The sequence below is a fragment of the Mixophyes fleayi genome, chromosome 3 (assembly GCF_038048845.1).
Source record: "Mixophyes fleayi isolate aMixFle1 chromosome 3, aMixFle1.hap1, whole genome shotgun sequence".
NCBI lineage: Eukaryota > Metazoa > Chordata > Amphibia > Anura > Limnodynastidae > Mixophyes > Mixophyes fleayi.
Window position 1 is genome coordinate 244,033,370 of NC_134404.1, and position 15,856 is coordinate 244,049,225.

Consider the following 15,856-nt stretch of genomic DNA (forward strand, 5'->3'; position numbering starts at 1 on the left):
CTCTAGGAGATTAACGGGACTCTGTAGACTCACATCGTTTGGAACAGTGGATGTTATCGTCTAAGGGATTGTGGGCACTGCAGACAAGATCCTGTGGAGAATGGGACTTTACAGTGATGGGGTCTTGGCACCAGACAGAATTGAACCTTCATAAACATACATGTGAGTAACGGATGTTACAGTTTTTGGTTTACTTGGCTTGAAGACTTAGTTGTTAATTTGATATATATGGAACGGGAGTGTTATCAGAGAGGTGTGAATACATTACAGGCTGCAAAAGTCGATATGGAGTAGAGCAGAACGCAATTGAGGACTATTCTATATGTGGACACTGTCGATGTACATGTATCATTTTTTATAGTATAAGTGAGTTCTTTTGTTGGGAGGTGTTGGAGATTGGCTGAGCGCTGCAGTGTTTATCCATTTGTATTTATTAAGGAGGGTGGGCTCTCCTATGCAGCTGCACGCCAATTCTCTTGTAAGTAGATAGAGTCAGTGCCCATCACCTTAACCCACAATCCCGCTGCTTCTAATGAATGTGCTTCCACTGTAGTGGAAGCATGGGGTCTCAGCTGAATGTATAAAAGTACTTGCAATAATATCAACTGGTGGACTTTGAGACAAGAGTCAGATGTTTTGGACAAATGTTTACAGTATAAGATGGGCTCTCTAATAATAACAAGCATCTTGTTATTGGAATTTAAAGTTCATGATGTACAGAGCAAGTGTGTTTAATACGTATGAAAAACTTAATTACAAATTATTTCAAAGCATATAAACTGCTATTTTATGTGACTAAGTGAAGCCATCTTAAAGCCTTAATTAGTATGAATGATGGCTCCAAAATAAATATATTTTCTTATCGTTTATAAAATAATTATTTTTTTTAATAATAAAAAGATTGTTCTGATCAATTACATAATTGACCATCAGCGTTTTTCCACCATACAGGTCACAAAACAAACACTGCCATTTTCAATTTCATGATTTGAAAATATGCGGCTTGTTATGCAGTTTGCAGAGATTGAAAACCGCACTAAAAACCCATTTAAAATAGTTTTTTGGGGGGAGGGGTGCATTTTGATTCATACCCGTGCCCCATTTTGTATAGTTCAGGGGAGTGAGAATTTACAACAATTTCTGGAAACATGAATGAGCTAAACACGTAAATGGAAACACCTCTGTATATACCACTATTGAAATCTAAAGAAACATTTTAAAAATAATGTTTAATCTATAGTGTAAGGCATTAATGCCTGTGTTAAACTGATGAAAGATAAGCTATTTTCCAGGTCAAATGTTTGTTTAACAATTCAATACTCCCTTTTTAAACACAGAAGAAGAAGAAAAAAAACTGTACCCCATCTTTACAGACAGAATAAGAAAACACTCATGTAAGTGCAAAGAAATGCACCTCTCAATGAAAGAACAAACAAACAATTAATTCTGCAATTTCTTTTCTGGCGTATGAATGAGGACCCTCACCATGCATCAGTATCTACTGATGTGAATGAGTTCTCTGTACAGCGCTGCGGAATTAGTGGCGCTATATAAATAAATGATGATGATGATGATGATGATGTCCTATAGCTTATAGCATACTGTTTTTCTCCTTTTACTTAAGCATTTGGCTCAACTCTCTCGTCAATTACCAGCATTCAGAAAAGATTATCATATCAGGTAATTTATTTATTTGTATAGGTCTACCCAGAGCCATAACTTAGAATTCTAGAGCCTGGGGCGGGAAAGACAAATGCCACCCCCTTAGCCCTCAATTTTAACCAAATGAACCTAAAACATTCCTAAACTGCACCCCCTTAAGCGTTGCGCCCTGGGAGGTTGCCTCTATCGCACAGCCCTAGTTACGGCCCTGGGTCCACCATATCATGCAGCTCTGTACAGAGAAATATTTAGTCATACACTTTCTTTTGTCCCTGAGCTTACAGTCTAAATTATCTAATCACAGAAAACACATACACCATAGGGTCTGTTTTTGTCTGCAGCCAACTAACCTATAAGTATATTTTTGGACTGTGGGATCAAACCGAAGCACCCGGAGGATCCCATGCAGACACAGGAAGAGCATACAAGCTACACACAAAGAGGGCCCTGGTCCGAATCAAACCAATTCAGTTGAAATAAACTGGCTATAGCTGTGGCACTCTGTGATAACTGCACCATGTTGCACTAGAGAATGTTACCTAAACTTTGTACCTTCTCTATATACACTTTGGGGCATATTCAATTCTTTTTTTTGCGCGCCGCGGAAATACTATTACCGTTAATACGGTAATAGTTAGCTGGATTTCAGCTTGCGGCACAGGGAGCTACGAGCTGAAATCCAGCGAGAAAATTACCGTATTAACGTTTATTCCGCGCACGATTACAGTTATTACGGCAGGCTCGGTACTCTCTCGCCCACTCGGATTCCAAATCGAGGCCGAACGTCATTGTGACGTTGTCGGATTTCGGGGCTCGGTCCTCGCGATACTTGAAAATTATAAATACCCGCCTCTATAGCAATCCATCGCCATTTGACAGAGGGAGAGAGCAGGGTGTAGTCACAGGCTGATTAGAACAGGGACAGAGAATACAATTCTGATTACAATTCTGATAACAATTGATAGAGAAGAGAGGAGGATAGAGGAGTCTTTTTTTTCAATATTTGGCACTACAAGTGCTTTGGGGTGTCCCCCATTCTTTTGCATTAATATTTCTGCCTGTCAAAAGTCATATTTGTCTGCAGTATCTAAAACAATTTGTAGCACTACAAGTGCTTTGGGCTCATAATGGATTCTAAGCAGTCCACATATGAGCAAAATCAGCAACCAGGATCTGTCACCAGTCCTGATGGTAGTGTTCCCGGTACGTCATCTGGGAAAGGCAATGTCAAACTACACAGTCTTTTGAAATCAGTCAAAAAAACACACACCCAAAAAAAATTTACCGTGTTCAATCGCAAAAGAAGTGTAACTGAGGAAAAAAAACTGGCAACATGCCATTCTATACACGCAGTGGCAAAGAGAGAATTAGGCCTTCACCTTTGTCTATTAGTGGCAGATCATAAAATGTTACCGAGCCTACAAGTGGTGCACAACTACTGTTATGCGTCAAAGCCGAGCTGCAAGATAACAGTAAGGCATTAGAGGATAATGTTTGCTCTGAATCACTAATGACACCAATCCCTGTGGAGAGTCCATCCAAAAGTGGGATGTCTAATTGTGAGCATTCTGTTAGTGTACCCATAAAGAGGGACCCTTTCAACAGTTCTGCTGATGTGTGCCTGAACAGCCCGAGTGTAGCCGGTGATACACAAATTGAGGATGCCACTTTGGAAATAGAAGAGGATGAGGGCGAGATTTGTGGAGGTGACGAGGGCGCTAATGAGGATGTTGATGAGGATGAGGTTGTTTGTGTCAGTCCTGCACCAGTGGCAGCAGTTCTGGCACGTGACAAGAAAAAGGTCATTGTCATGCCAGGCCATAAAACAAAAAAATCCACTTCTTATGTGTGGAATTATTTCTACCCCAATCCAGACAACTGCATAGCCATTTGTAGTGTATGTCAAGCAACAGTCAGTCGAGGGAGGGACCTTAACCATCTTTGAACCTCGTCTATGTTACGCCATTTGACGAGAGTTCATGGCAAAGTGTTGGTAAAAGCTGAAAGTTCTTCCAAAAAAATTACAAGCACTCCATCATCAGCTAGGACCCTCCGCTCACCAACATCCCGACGGCTACAAAATAAACCCACCACACCATGCTCATCAATATCCTCAGTAGCGCTCGGAGTTAGCCCTGCATCCCAATTATTAAGGCTGGATGACTCCTGCACTATTATTGATTCCTCTGAAGAAAGCGTAAGTCCCACTGCTGCTGCTGTTGCTGCTGCTGGGGGTGAATCGTCAGCCCAGAGGAAGGCCAAGAAAAAGAGCAGTCCTATATTTCAACAATTAACTGTGAAACAATCATTTGCTAGGGGAAGCAAATATGACAGCAGTCACCCAGTCGCCAAGCGAATCACAGACGCCATGGCTGCCATGTTAGTGTTAGATCTGCATCCAATATCCACAATAAACGCAGCTGGTTTTTCACAGTTAATTGAGGTTTTGTGTCCACGTTACAGAATTTCATCGCGACACCATTTTCCCGTAAAGCTATTCCACAACTATACCAAAAAGTGTGTACAAATGTAGAGATTGCGCTGAAAAATGCCATTCTGCCCACTTAACCACAGATATGTGGACAAGTGGAAGTGGTCAAACCAAAGACAATATGACTGTGACAGCCCACTGGGTTTGTCATTCACCTTCAACAGCAGGAACAGCAGCAGCAGCAGCAGCATGTACATCACTACGTAACATTTGTCACAGGCAGGCCACTCTTTGTATCACCGGCTTCACTAACAGGCATACAGCTGACAATTTGTTAAGCAAACTAAGAGATGTGATTGATACATGGCTTATACCACTTGGACTCTCCCCAGGATATGTCATTTCTGATAACGCCAACAATATAGTGCGAGCATTACAGCTGGGTGATTTCCAGCACATTCCCTGTTTTGCTCACACCATCAACTTGGTGGTGCAGAGCTTCCTACGAAATAACCGTGAGGTGCAGGAGATGCTTTCGGTGGCCCATAAGATTTCAGGCCATTTCAGGCATTCGGCCACAGCATGTAGGGGATTGCAGCAGCTCCAAGAGCAGTTTAACTTGCCCTGCCACCAACTTAAGCAGGAGGTGGTAACTAGGTGGAATTCCACCCTGTACATGCTGCAGAGAATAGAGGAACAGCGCAAAGCCCTCCAAGCGTATTGCACAAGCCATGACATTGGGAAAGGAGGGGGCATGTATTTCAGTCTTGCACAGTGGGGAATCCTTTCAGTGCTGTGCAAGGTGCTGAAACCATTTGAAGTTGTGACGTGTGAAGTGAGTGCAGATTCTGCTAGTTTGATAAAACTAAATATACAAATAAGATAGCGCAATTCTCAAATCGGCACAATTATTTAATGTTCATATATATACAAAAAAAAGAGAGCCTATATTACCAGCAAGTGTGCTGGTAATATAGGCTCACTCACAAATCTACAGCGCTGTACACCGCCTAGGCTCTGTACATCAACAGAGGAGACACTATAAAAGGAGGCTGTCATTTTTCATACGCATGGATGTGAGGCTTCATCTAATGAGTCCTTTTTGAATACAGTGGCATTTTTCTATCAATACACTTGGTGTCGTTGAACTTTCACTATATGGTGATATTTTTTGCATTAGGTGTTGCAATGACACCTTTTTAGTCGAATTACCTACTGTATACATGTATTACACACCATTGCTTATTAGTAATCCAGTATGTATTGGTATTATTCATATGCATATTTATATTTATGCTTATAGTGATACAGATTTTTATTGGTTTCGCTCTTTTTTTTGTATATATATGAACATTAAATAATTGTGCCAATTTGAGAATTGCGCTATTTTATTTGTATATTTAGTTTGCTCATTTTAGCAGGTCCAGACCCTGCCTAGATAAGCAGCGTTTTCATCGGACACTCTAGTTGGACTAGCGCCCCTTATCTGTGTGTCTGCTAGTTTGAGCCAAGTCATTCCTTTAATTAGACTATTGGAAAAGCAGCTTTAGAAACTGAGGGAGGCGATGAAAGCAAGCAATTCTGCAAAGTATGTTGGCCTTGTCGATCACGTACTTAATTCGCTTCACAATGATCCTCGAGTTATTAAGATCTTGAGCTCGGATCAGTACGTTTTGGCCACTGTGCTTGAACCAAGTTTTAAGACTTGCTTCAAAATGAACGAGATGTGAACTTTTGCAAGGAGCTATTGCTCAGCAAGTTGTCTGCTGAACTGGGCCTTGGCTTGACCACATGTCCTCCTTCAGTTTCTCAAGCAGCTGCTGCTCGCAAAAAATTGAATTTTCCTAAAAAAAAAAAAGCAGGGAGGACGCAGAGGGCAGACCAGAACAGTTTAACATCTGGGCTGGTTTGAAGGATTTTTCCAAAAAATTTGTGACCTTGCACATAACTCCATCCAATATGAGTATTAACATGCAAATGATGGTGGAGGATTACTTTCAAGAGGTAATTGATATGGAAATGTCAGACAATCCCTTTCCTTACTGGGAAGAAAAGCAGGCCATTTGGAAACCCATGTACAAACTTGCTTTGCAATACATAAGCTGCCCACCCTCCAGTGTGTAATCTGAACAAGTGTTCAGCACAGCAGGAAACTTAGTCAGTGATCGCCGTAGATGTGGAGAAAATGATGTTTATAAAAATGAACTACATATTCCACGAGGAAGGCCTTCACCATCCAAGACATCCAAGGATTCAAGCGGCGATGAATTGATAGTCTGTGATGATGACGTACACACTGATGAGGGTGAGGATGAAGCTAAAGATGACGATAACATCTTTTAAAAACTTTCTATGTAAGTGTAGGGTGCAATCTACCCCCAAAGAGGAAAGGGACTTGGGGCATTTCCATATCATGTACCGTCTTGAAAAGCTGCTGTTTGGGCAATTTCTCCTTAAGGGTAGGGTGTCATACACAGAGTGACCCCAAACTGTTTTTGTCCATTTCTCTTAATATTGTACAGTCTATAACGGCTGATTTTTTTGGTATTTTATACAAGTGGAGGGGGGCCTAGAGAGACAGAAACCAAACTGTCTTTCTCCATTTCAATTAATATTGTACAGTCTATAACGGCTGAACTTTTTGGTATTTACAACAACTGGAGGGGGGCCTAGAGAGACAGAAACCAAACTGCTTTGTCCATTTCTTTACATATTTAAGTATAAGTGTAGGGTGTAATATAGATTCAAAGACGATGGCTGCATTGCCAATATTCATAGATGGAGAGGAAGACAATCTGGTTTGTGTGTAGAATTAATGAATGCCTACCAGGAATGAAACTGTTTTTTGGATTATTTATTAGCTTTACAATTACATTACTTATCCTAGAAACAGGTGGAGCACTAAATTTGGTTATTTTAGGCAAAAAAACATTGATTTTTAATCAAAATAGCAAAACAAAACCAAACAAAACCAAAAACCAAAACCAAAACACGCAAGGGCGGTTTTGCAAAACCCAAACCAAAACACAAAGGTAATCCAGATCCAAAACCAAAACCAAAACCAAAACAGGTGGGTCAGTGAGCATCTCTAATAATAAAACTGAATCCCAACCTTGATGTGGACTTACAGCTGGCCAGAATACCTCTTGGGGGAAAAAAAAAAAGTTTGCTGAATATTTAATTCCTGTCATGTACTTCAAATGGGAATATGGCCATTTCTTTTACCTGAGCTACGCAATCATTGAGAGGGAGGATCTAAAAACAGGTAAACGTAATACTTTTCACAGACTACAGCACATACAAATTATGAAACACAGACGAGGCTGAAGTTAGCTTCTTATTCGGCCAACTTCTTATTCACTCCTTATTCATGCTCCAGCTTCTTATTCAGAAAAGCTTATTTTTAAAGGATTAAAGCAAACTGAATCACTGATTTCACATCATATTAACACTAAAGGATGTCCCTTATACAAACTGCAATAGTATTTAGCATGAACCAACAAGGTTTTGGACATGAAATCAGGGGGCAAAGCGGGCACAGACAGCATTTTCATTATTTTGCAAGGGTCGATTTTTTTAATTAAAAATTTCAACAAAAATAAATCCCATATCACTTTGTCCAAAATAAAATAGAATATATAAAACATCAAGCGGTAGAATAGACCAATAGGAACGAAACTTCACATCATAAATCCCAATTCTCCTACAATCCCTCAACAAAAACTACTGCATAACTTGAAATGAGAAGAATTAAATACATGAAAGAAACATGGCATCCTCTAACACAATTCTCTGCATTACAACAACCCCATCACAAAATCTATAATACCACTCACACACCTTTTACAGTCAGGAAATGAAAACAAACTTTAAATGTATGTAAACTTTACTAAAAAAAAAAAAAGGGATTTCCTCAAAATCTAATAGTGAAAGAACAGGATAGATAGTGAAGAATCGAGAGACTGCCAGATGTTAGTTACCACCTAGGGATGTCTCGAACTCTGCCAGAGTCTTCCCCAGATTGCAGCATCCAATCGGCCCCTCTCCATTTCCTTTATTTTCCAAACGTCGTGCAGAATACTATCCACCCCCTCAATACAGGGAAGGGTTTTGCCCGTAACAGACACTAAACACAGTGCATTCCATGTGTAAAATCTAACAACTGCGCTAACTGAAAAATGACTGCTAAACTCAAAATCCCCACACCTTTTGAGTGCTTCATACACACAGTCAGGGTAACTAAGCCCCGAAAGACAGGGAAGGCCTAAGGTGTGGGACACTCCCTTGCAAACCTCTATATTAAAAGGACACTGAAGCAAGAGGTCGTCCACTGTCTCCACCTCCCCATAACATTTCTCCCGTGGACAACTATGATCATCAACACCTCCATGCTTCAAGTTCTCCTTAATGTAGAGCCTCCAGTGAAACGCAAGCAAAGTAAGGTCTCTAAACTCTGGAGGAATCCGCTTGGAATCCCCAAAGACAGACCCTTCGAGCACATATAACATGAGAAATCTTTTAGTAACAGTGGCACATCAAAGTAAGTATGTAAAATCCTCCTCTCCAACACCCTCCTAAAGGAGTTTTTTGCCTCACCCATTTTAATCTGCCATTTCCTTGTCACCTTCAAACCCTGAACCACATAAGCCAGGAGGTATCCATGCTTTACTGGAAGATTTTTTACGGGACCCTCATCCAACCATGTGTTGAGAAAGGGGTGCACCGAAACTCGAAAGCTAGCTACCCATTGAGGGGGAGAGTCCAAAAAGAGGCTTCTGAGATGAGGTCAGTTCCTTCATCTTTCAGTTGTTATGGATGAACAAGTTGAACTTTATCAAGTGGAGTGTGGCATACAAACCGAAAAATGAACATGGTCTGGGAATGGGAAACCCAGTGCTGTTCCTTAGTACTGCTTTCTTGAAGCTTCATCTCGGGAGTCTCTTTTTGAAGTTTTTTTTTTTGTTTTTTTGTTTTTTAATAACTTTATTTATAAAACACAAACACATATTTCCACAAACAAAGTAAGGACCGAAACAGGCCATAGAAAATTACAATGTATAAATCCAGCAAGGAATGTGCACTTGCCCGAGGCAATACACAGAAAAACATAAAAAGAACTAGCAAGTTACACATCAATTTAAATGGACTGAAATGTGCAGATTGTAGTACAATACCTCTAACAGTTGTCTAAGAGTGCGAGGTTTTGTTTTTTGTTCCAAAATATTAGAAGGAGGGGTGGTGGTGGTAGAAAGGGGAGTGGGGGTTCTATTGGAAGGCACTTGTTTTTTTCAGTTAGTGCAGTTGTTAGATTTTACATGGTGTTTAGTGTCCATTAGGAGAAAAATTCTTCCCTGTAGTGCGGTGGTGGATAGTATTCTGCATGAGGTTTGGACGATAATGGAAATGGAGAGGGGGCGTGTGACGATTATGTATTATTGTTATTTTCCCTTAATATTCAGGTATGACAATGTATATTGTATGTAACCTTGTAATGTAATCTTAATGTGTGCTTTGCTAAATGACATGAGCCTAATCCTATGCAAGTATCCATAGTCTTTTGAAATTAGCCAGGCCCAGGGACAGATAAGCATCTGTAAGGAGATTTTTGTATGCAGAGGATGTGAACCTGACCGACCAAGCAAAACGAGTAGAGGTGAGATTGACACCCTCTGAGATGTCAGACATATTTCAGGGATAGATAGCTCACTTTGAAAGCCCTGTGACATTCTGGAAATCAATCTGTCCTGATTAACAGCTAACCTCCAAAGGTGGGGGTGAGAGTTATGTGAAAAAGGTTTAAAATCTTCTGCCTTAGACAATAACTTGTTCATTTTCTCTGGGGAGACCTGTCAAAGGTGAAAGTGTCCCATCCTTCTCGTACTCCTCACACGCCATATCTTTACTAGTAAGCTAGTGATTCTAGTTTTATTTCCGATCTTAATTCTGAAACTTATTTGTGCAACTTATTCTGTATGTCTTGTTATTAACTGTTTTGTAATTAAGCCTTGGAAACATTTTTCAGATTAAATAAATTTAATCCAGCATATTCTCTGTGATTCTTTGTGAAATTACGAAGCCAAGTAAGGCTCATGCTACATGTGTATGTGAATTAGGTGTGAAACATTAATAAGTGGGTTTCGTTAACGCAAGGATGGCATAGTACATTCTTTGTGGTGGCAGAAAAGGTGTAATAACTGGTAAGTGACTAAGGTGGCGCCAATTACGGCCAGCTGTTCAGAATGCTGTATCTGAGACAGGATGGGAGTTCATGACAGGCAGGATGGTTCCTGCGAGCTGGTAGACTCTGGCAGAGGTTGAAACATCCCTAGGGGGTAGAAAACATCTGCCAGTCTTTCGATTCTATCCTGTTCGATGCTATCTATCCTGTTCTTTCACTATGAGAATTTGAGGAAATCCCTTTTTTTTTTTTTTAGTAAGATTTACATACACTTAAAGTTTGTTTTCATTTCCTGTTAAAAAATTTAAAGGGTTGTGAGTGGTAATATAGATTGGTGACGGGGTTGTTGTAAAGCAGAGTATTGTGTTAGGATATCATGTTTCTTTGATGCATATATTTATTCTCATTTGTTAAGTGATGCATTAGTTTTTGTGGAGAGATTGTAGGAGAAATGGGTTTTATGATAATGTGAAGTTTTGTTCCAATTGGTCCATTTTACCCATTGATGTTGTATATAGTCTATTTTATTTTGGACAAAGTTAAATGGGATTTATTTTTGTTGCAATTTTTTATTTTAAAAAAAAATCAATCCTTGCAAAACTACAGTTACTTATTCAAAATAATGAAAATGCTGTCTGTGACCAGTTTGCCAACTCATTTTATGCCCAAAACAGTGTTATGCCAGGCAAGAGACAGGTGCTTATATGTAACTGACCACCCTGTGTTGATTCCACTGTCAAATTGGTGGCCCAACGGCATTTAACCCTTGCAAAACTGCAGCTACTTATTCAAAATAATGAAAATGCTGTCTGTGCCCACTTTGCCACCTCATTTCATGCCCAAAACCTTGTTGGGTCATGATAAATACTATTGCAGTTTGTATAAGGGACACCCTTTAGTGTCAATCTGATGTGAAATCAGTGATCCAACTTGATTTAATCCTTTAATAATAAGCTTTTCTGAATAAGAAGCTGGAGCATGAATAAGAAGTAAATGAGAAGCAGGCCGAACGAGAAGCTAACTTCAGCCTCGTGAAACACAGTAACCAACGGAGGGAGAAAACACTATATATGTCTACCCATGACAGGTATGCTCATTGTGAAGCCTTAATAAAGTCAAAATAGGTTATTTGCTTTTAAATTATGATACATAAATCTGGTTTTGTTAATGGCAGATTAAGGAAAAACAATAACTATTTAATTAGATTCCTTTTCTCCTAGTAACAGATCTCTTTAAAATTATTGAGCAACATTCATAAAACTAGTGTGGCTCACTAGTGCACATATTTATAAAAGCAACGCAGTTTGCTATAAAAATGTTATAACAAGATTAAAAAACAAATCTTTAGCTCACAAGTGTTCTGCTGAAACATTCAGGCATACACTTACACAAAGAATATAGTGCATGGTTGCGTGGTGGTGTGTTACGGTCCCAGAGGCATGTCTAGCCTTTCCATGGTGAGTGGGGACATACCTCCAACTTCCCGCTAGTTGCTGTCTCTCAAATCAGGCATGTCCTGTCTAAATCAAGATAATTGGGAGGTAGGGTGTAAGCCGCACCCACTTTAAAATTCACTAGGAGCTCTCAAGTGCAATGACTAAAAAACTAGAAACAAAAAAAACCCCACACAAACACATGTAAAAATGTAGATTTTTGCACTGTTTTCTTGCAGCTTCTGTGTTGGCTTCCTGAATGGTCCTTATTGTCTTTTCACACAAACATGTTATAAAATGCATCCAATAAAAAGAATACCTGTATAAGACCTACCATTGCCGATGCCAAGAAGAATTGCATAAATATGCTGACGGCAAGTTCTAAAGACCAGAGCTTGTCCAGGGATCTTTGGGTCACTGTCATCTTCCAGAGTATTACTACAGTCACTCTCTCCGAGACACAGAACATTGCAGATCATGTTATTCTCTCCTTTGAAGTGTTGATCTAATGCAAACTGTCCACAGCAGCAAAAAAAAGATAAATTAATTAATAGGCTAAATGTGAAACCACTTCTGTTTACTAGCTTTACAAGTGATCGGTACTGAGCACTACCTGTGAAACATTTGTGGATATACTTCTAATAATTTATTTGCATAATGTAGCATCAAATCATAGAATCCCATGCTGCACAGCAAGAACCATTTATATTGTTATGTGTGTAGGTGGAAGAGAATGGAAATTCATATCAAGATAGCAATTTACAGTTATATGTATGTATATATTATGTGCAAATGTGTACGTTTAGAAACAAAAATTAACAGATACTGCAATTTTACAAAGTTTCTGCTGTAAATCACATTACAGATGTGAAGGAGACTATAACAATTTAATTATTCCCTAAATTCTTATACTCGAATTAGAATTTTTGTAGTTTAGATGTTTATTATTAATTATTTGAAAACATGCATTATGTATTCATATGCTTTTTTAACAGCTTTGCTCACTATTAGGCACTTTTTTGAGTCCCTTTAGGATTATAAAAGCTGGAGAATCCATTTATTTTTTAATTGAGCCCCTTGAGGGCGGGACTAAGTTAGTGATTTAATCACTGTAACTACTGGAAATTCTAGTAACACTGAAGCCAGGAAACTACACTCACAGCATGCTTAATTATACTCCTGCTGTTTCTTTCTCTTAGTGTGGGCATTATATCAGGAGCAAGGAATCTCTATGGCATAAGCATGTTGCAAACACCAAGTGGTGTGGACAGACCGGGGCATCGAGTCTAGCTCTACAGGGAAGCAGCAGTTGGCACCACTGTAAAACTGGAGGAACTGTAACAGAGGTTGCCTGAGAAACACAAGTCCCTCTTGGACATTTACTATTTTTTCTCGCTGGTTTAGCAATGATAAACGAACATGTAAACAGACATTTAGTAAGACAACTATGTACATTCTTAATCTAAAATGAAAATGAAACTAAATAAGGGGACAGCTTTATTAATGTTTACAGATTCCCTTGTATTATATCCCAATATATGTGGAATATAAAATTAATTAGCATGTACTCTTTTGTATGTTTGCATGTTATATCTCTTAGGTCTTTCTATACTTTATCAATGTAGATATTACTAGAAGGACATATATTGAGTGTAAGTACCACCATACAAGTATAAATCTTCAGTGTGTTTCTCAGTGTGAACAAAAAAGGTTTTTCTTCAACTATTAATTAAATTAGTGACAACAAAATAGATACTTTCAAAACGTAAAACTGTACCCTTATTATTAGTTCTAATGAGTTTTAGGTTTCATAAGGTATCATTAAAACTAAACTCCTAGGGTGCAACCACACTGCTTTGGATCATTTGTTAATAGCTTAAGAACGTGTCTTCTTTGCAAACTCTATGTTACAACTCACCTGTCCTCGCTCCAGCGCCGCGATCCTCTCTTCCTTCCGGGTCACGGCGGCGCTGTCACATGACAGTCGGGGCGGGGAATTCAAATCTGCAAAACTACTAAAGTCCTGCTTTGACGCCTGGACAGCGTCAGAGCAACTTCCTAAGTACCCTGACTAGGTGCTTCTCCCGTGTCTCCCGTGTACCAGCTCCTTACAGGCTTTTCAGACAATAACTCCTCGTGTACCAGACCCAGGCTTGCTGACTACGTATTATCTCAACTCCTCGTGTACCAGACCCAGGCTTGCTGACTACATATTATCTCCACTCCAAGTGTACCAGACCCCGGCTTGCTGACTACGTATTATCTCCACTCCAAGTGTACCAGACCCAGGCTTGCTAACAACGAATTCATCTCCATTCCAAGTGAACCAGACCTCGGCTATCCTGATACTACCTTCAAGTTCCAGTCTTATCGTGGCTAACTCCTACATCCTTACCTCTAGAGGCAGACCAGTGGACCGCGACCTGCGATCCTCCGCAGCAAAGCCCATCCCGCCTTGCGGCGGTTCTTGGTGAACACCAGGGGGTTCGTTAGACTCCGCATCACCGGCCGGCCAGCGCTACTCTAGAGTAAGGCAAGTACTCCATATTTATTACTTACATTACTGCATAATTGTTACACTCTAACGTAAAATTCATGACATATGTAAAAACACCATCATGTTTAAAAAGACCATTATGTCATATCACTGGAATGGGATGTTTTTGTACTACGTAATTGGCCTAAGGCACTTGCTTGACATTTTCTTGTTTTTATGTCATGTATAATTCTTACCTGAGGGGCTCCTACTTCTGTCTCCTATTTGGCTGAACCTTTATTTCAGCCAAAAAAATACTTCATACAAGGTTCTTCTCATGATTTGTGAATGGTCTAATTGAATTCTGAGGAAATTAGATATGTCAAAACTGAAAAACCAGCATATGAGATCTGGAAATTGGAGGTAAACTGTCCCTTTTTAGTGGTGTTGGCATCTTATGTTAATGCCATATATGATATCACACACTACATTCTAAATAGAAACCAAGTGAGAAGTAGAAAAGGAGGAGATGGTAATGATCAGTGCCCTCAATCAGTCTTACTTTGTTGTGTAATAGAAATTAAAATTAAACTGTTATAGATAGTAGCAGAACTTGATATGTCTATTCATAAATGGCAACGCACTTTTGCTTTTATTACTCCAGAAGGGCCGATGGCTAGATGGGCCGGTGAAGGGACCTAGCCCATTATCTGCTGGCCCCAACACTCTCTGGCTTCTGGCTCCTCCCACAGCCAGCCACCTTGCTACATATGTCGCGGATGATTGCTGCTCCATTCCTTCCCCTCGCCTGCCTCTGCCATCTGTCAGTAAACTGGAACTTTGCCCTGCAACCTGGACACAGTTACCAGTTGTTCCAGTTTTTGTTTTTTTTCTGAAGGGAGGGGGGGTCACGGTGGGGGGGGGGGGCGATTTGCTGCGACTCGCAAGGGCGGGGGGGGCAATTTGCTGCGACTCACGGGGGGCGGTTGTTGTGAGTGTGACAGGGACAGGGGAGAAGGTGGTGCAGGAAGAGGGGTGAGAGGGACAGAGGAGATGATGGTGCAGGGGGATGTGTGAGAGGGACAGGGAAGAAGATGGTGCAAGGGCATAGGTGATAGAAAGTGTAAAGAGAGAGACATCTTAAGAATGGGAATGTCAGGGATGCAGCCACCATAAACAAAAGTAGTAATGAAGGATAGGAATACACAGAGGGAACAAGTGTTCAAAATAATAAAAAAAAATAAAGCCTTCATAGTCCATTCACTTATATTTTCCATACCCCCACTTCTAAATTTCAACTTCGACCACTGTCCCTGCTCCCGACTGCCTGTGTGAGCCGACAGCTGCGGTTCCCTCCTCGCCCAGCGCGCCCAGTAGGAGAACAGAACACAGGATGCCATAATCAGGTAAGTTGATATATTTTCTCGTGTGCATCCTTTCTTGAACTGGGGGCACTACAGTGTATGGCATAATGATTTGAGGGCACTACTATGGCATGATATGATTTGTGGGCACTACTGTATGGCATAATATGATTTAGGGGCACTATTGTGGCATAATATGAATTAGGGGCACTATTGTGGCATAATAGGATTTGGGGGCACAACTATGACATAATATGATTTGGAGGCACTACTGTGATATAATATGATTTGGAGGCACTACTGTGACAGAAT

General features: G+C 40.1%; 1 protein-coding gene across 1 annotated transcript in view; it reads right to left on the reverse strand.

Moving 5' to 3' along the window:
• Positions 1-15,856, reverse strand: part of FAM120B (family with sequence similarity 120 member B) — a 278,632-nt gene that overhangs the window by 247,391 nt on the left and 15,385 nt on the right. Inside the window, exon 3 of the mRNA XM_075203367.1 lies at positions 12,039-12,219. Within this exon, the coding sequence (XP_075059468.1) occupies positions 12,039-12,219 (181 nt within the window). The remainder of the gene's footprint in view (positions 1-12,038; positions 12,220-15,856) is intronic.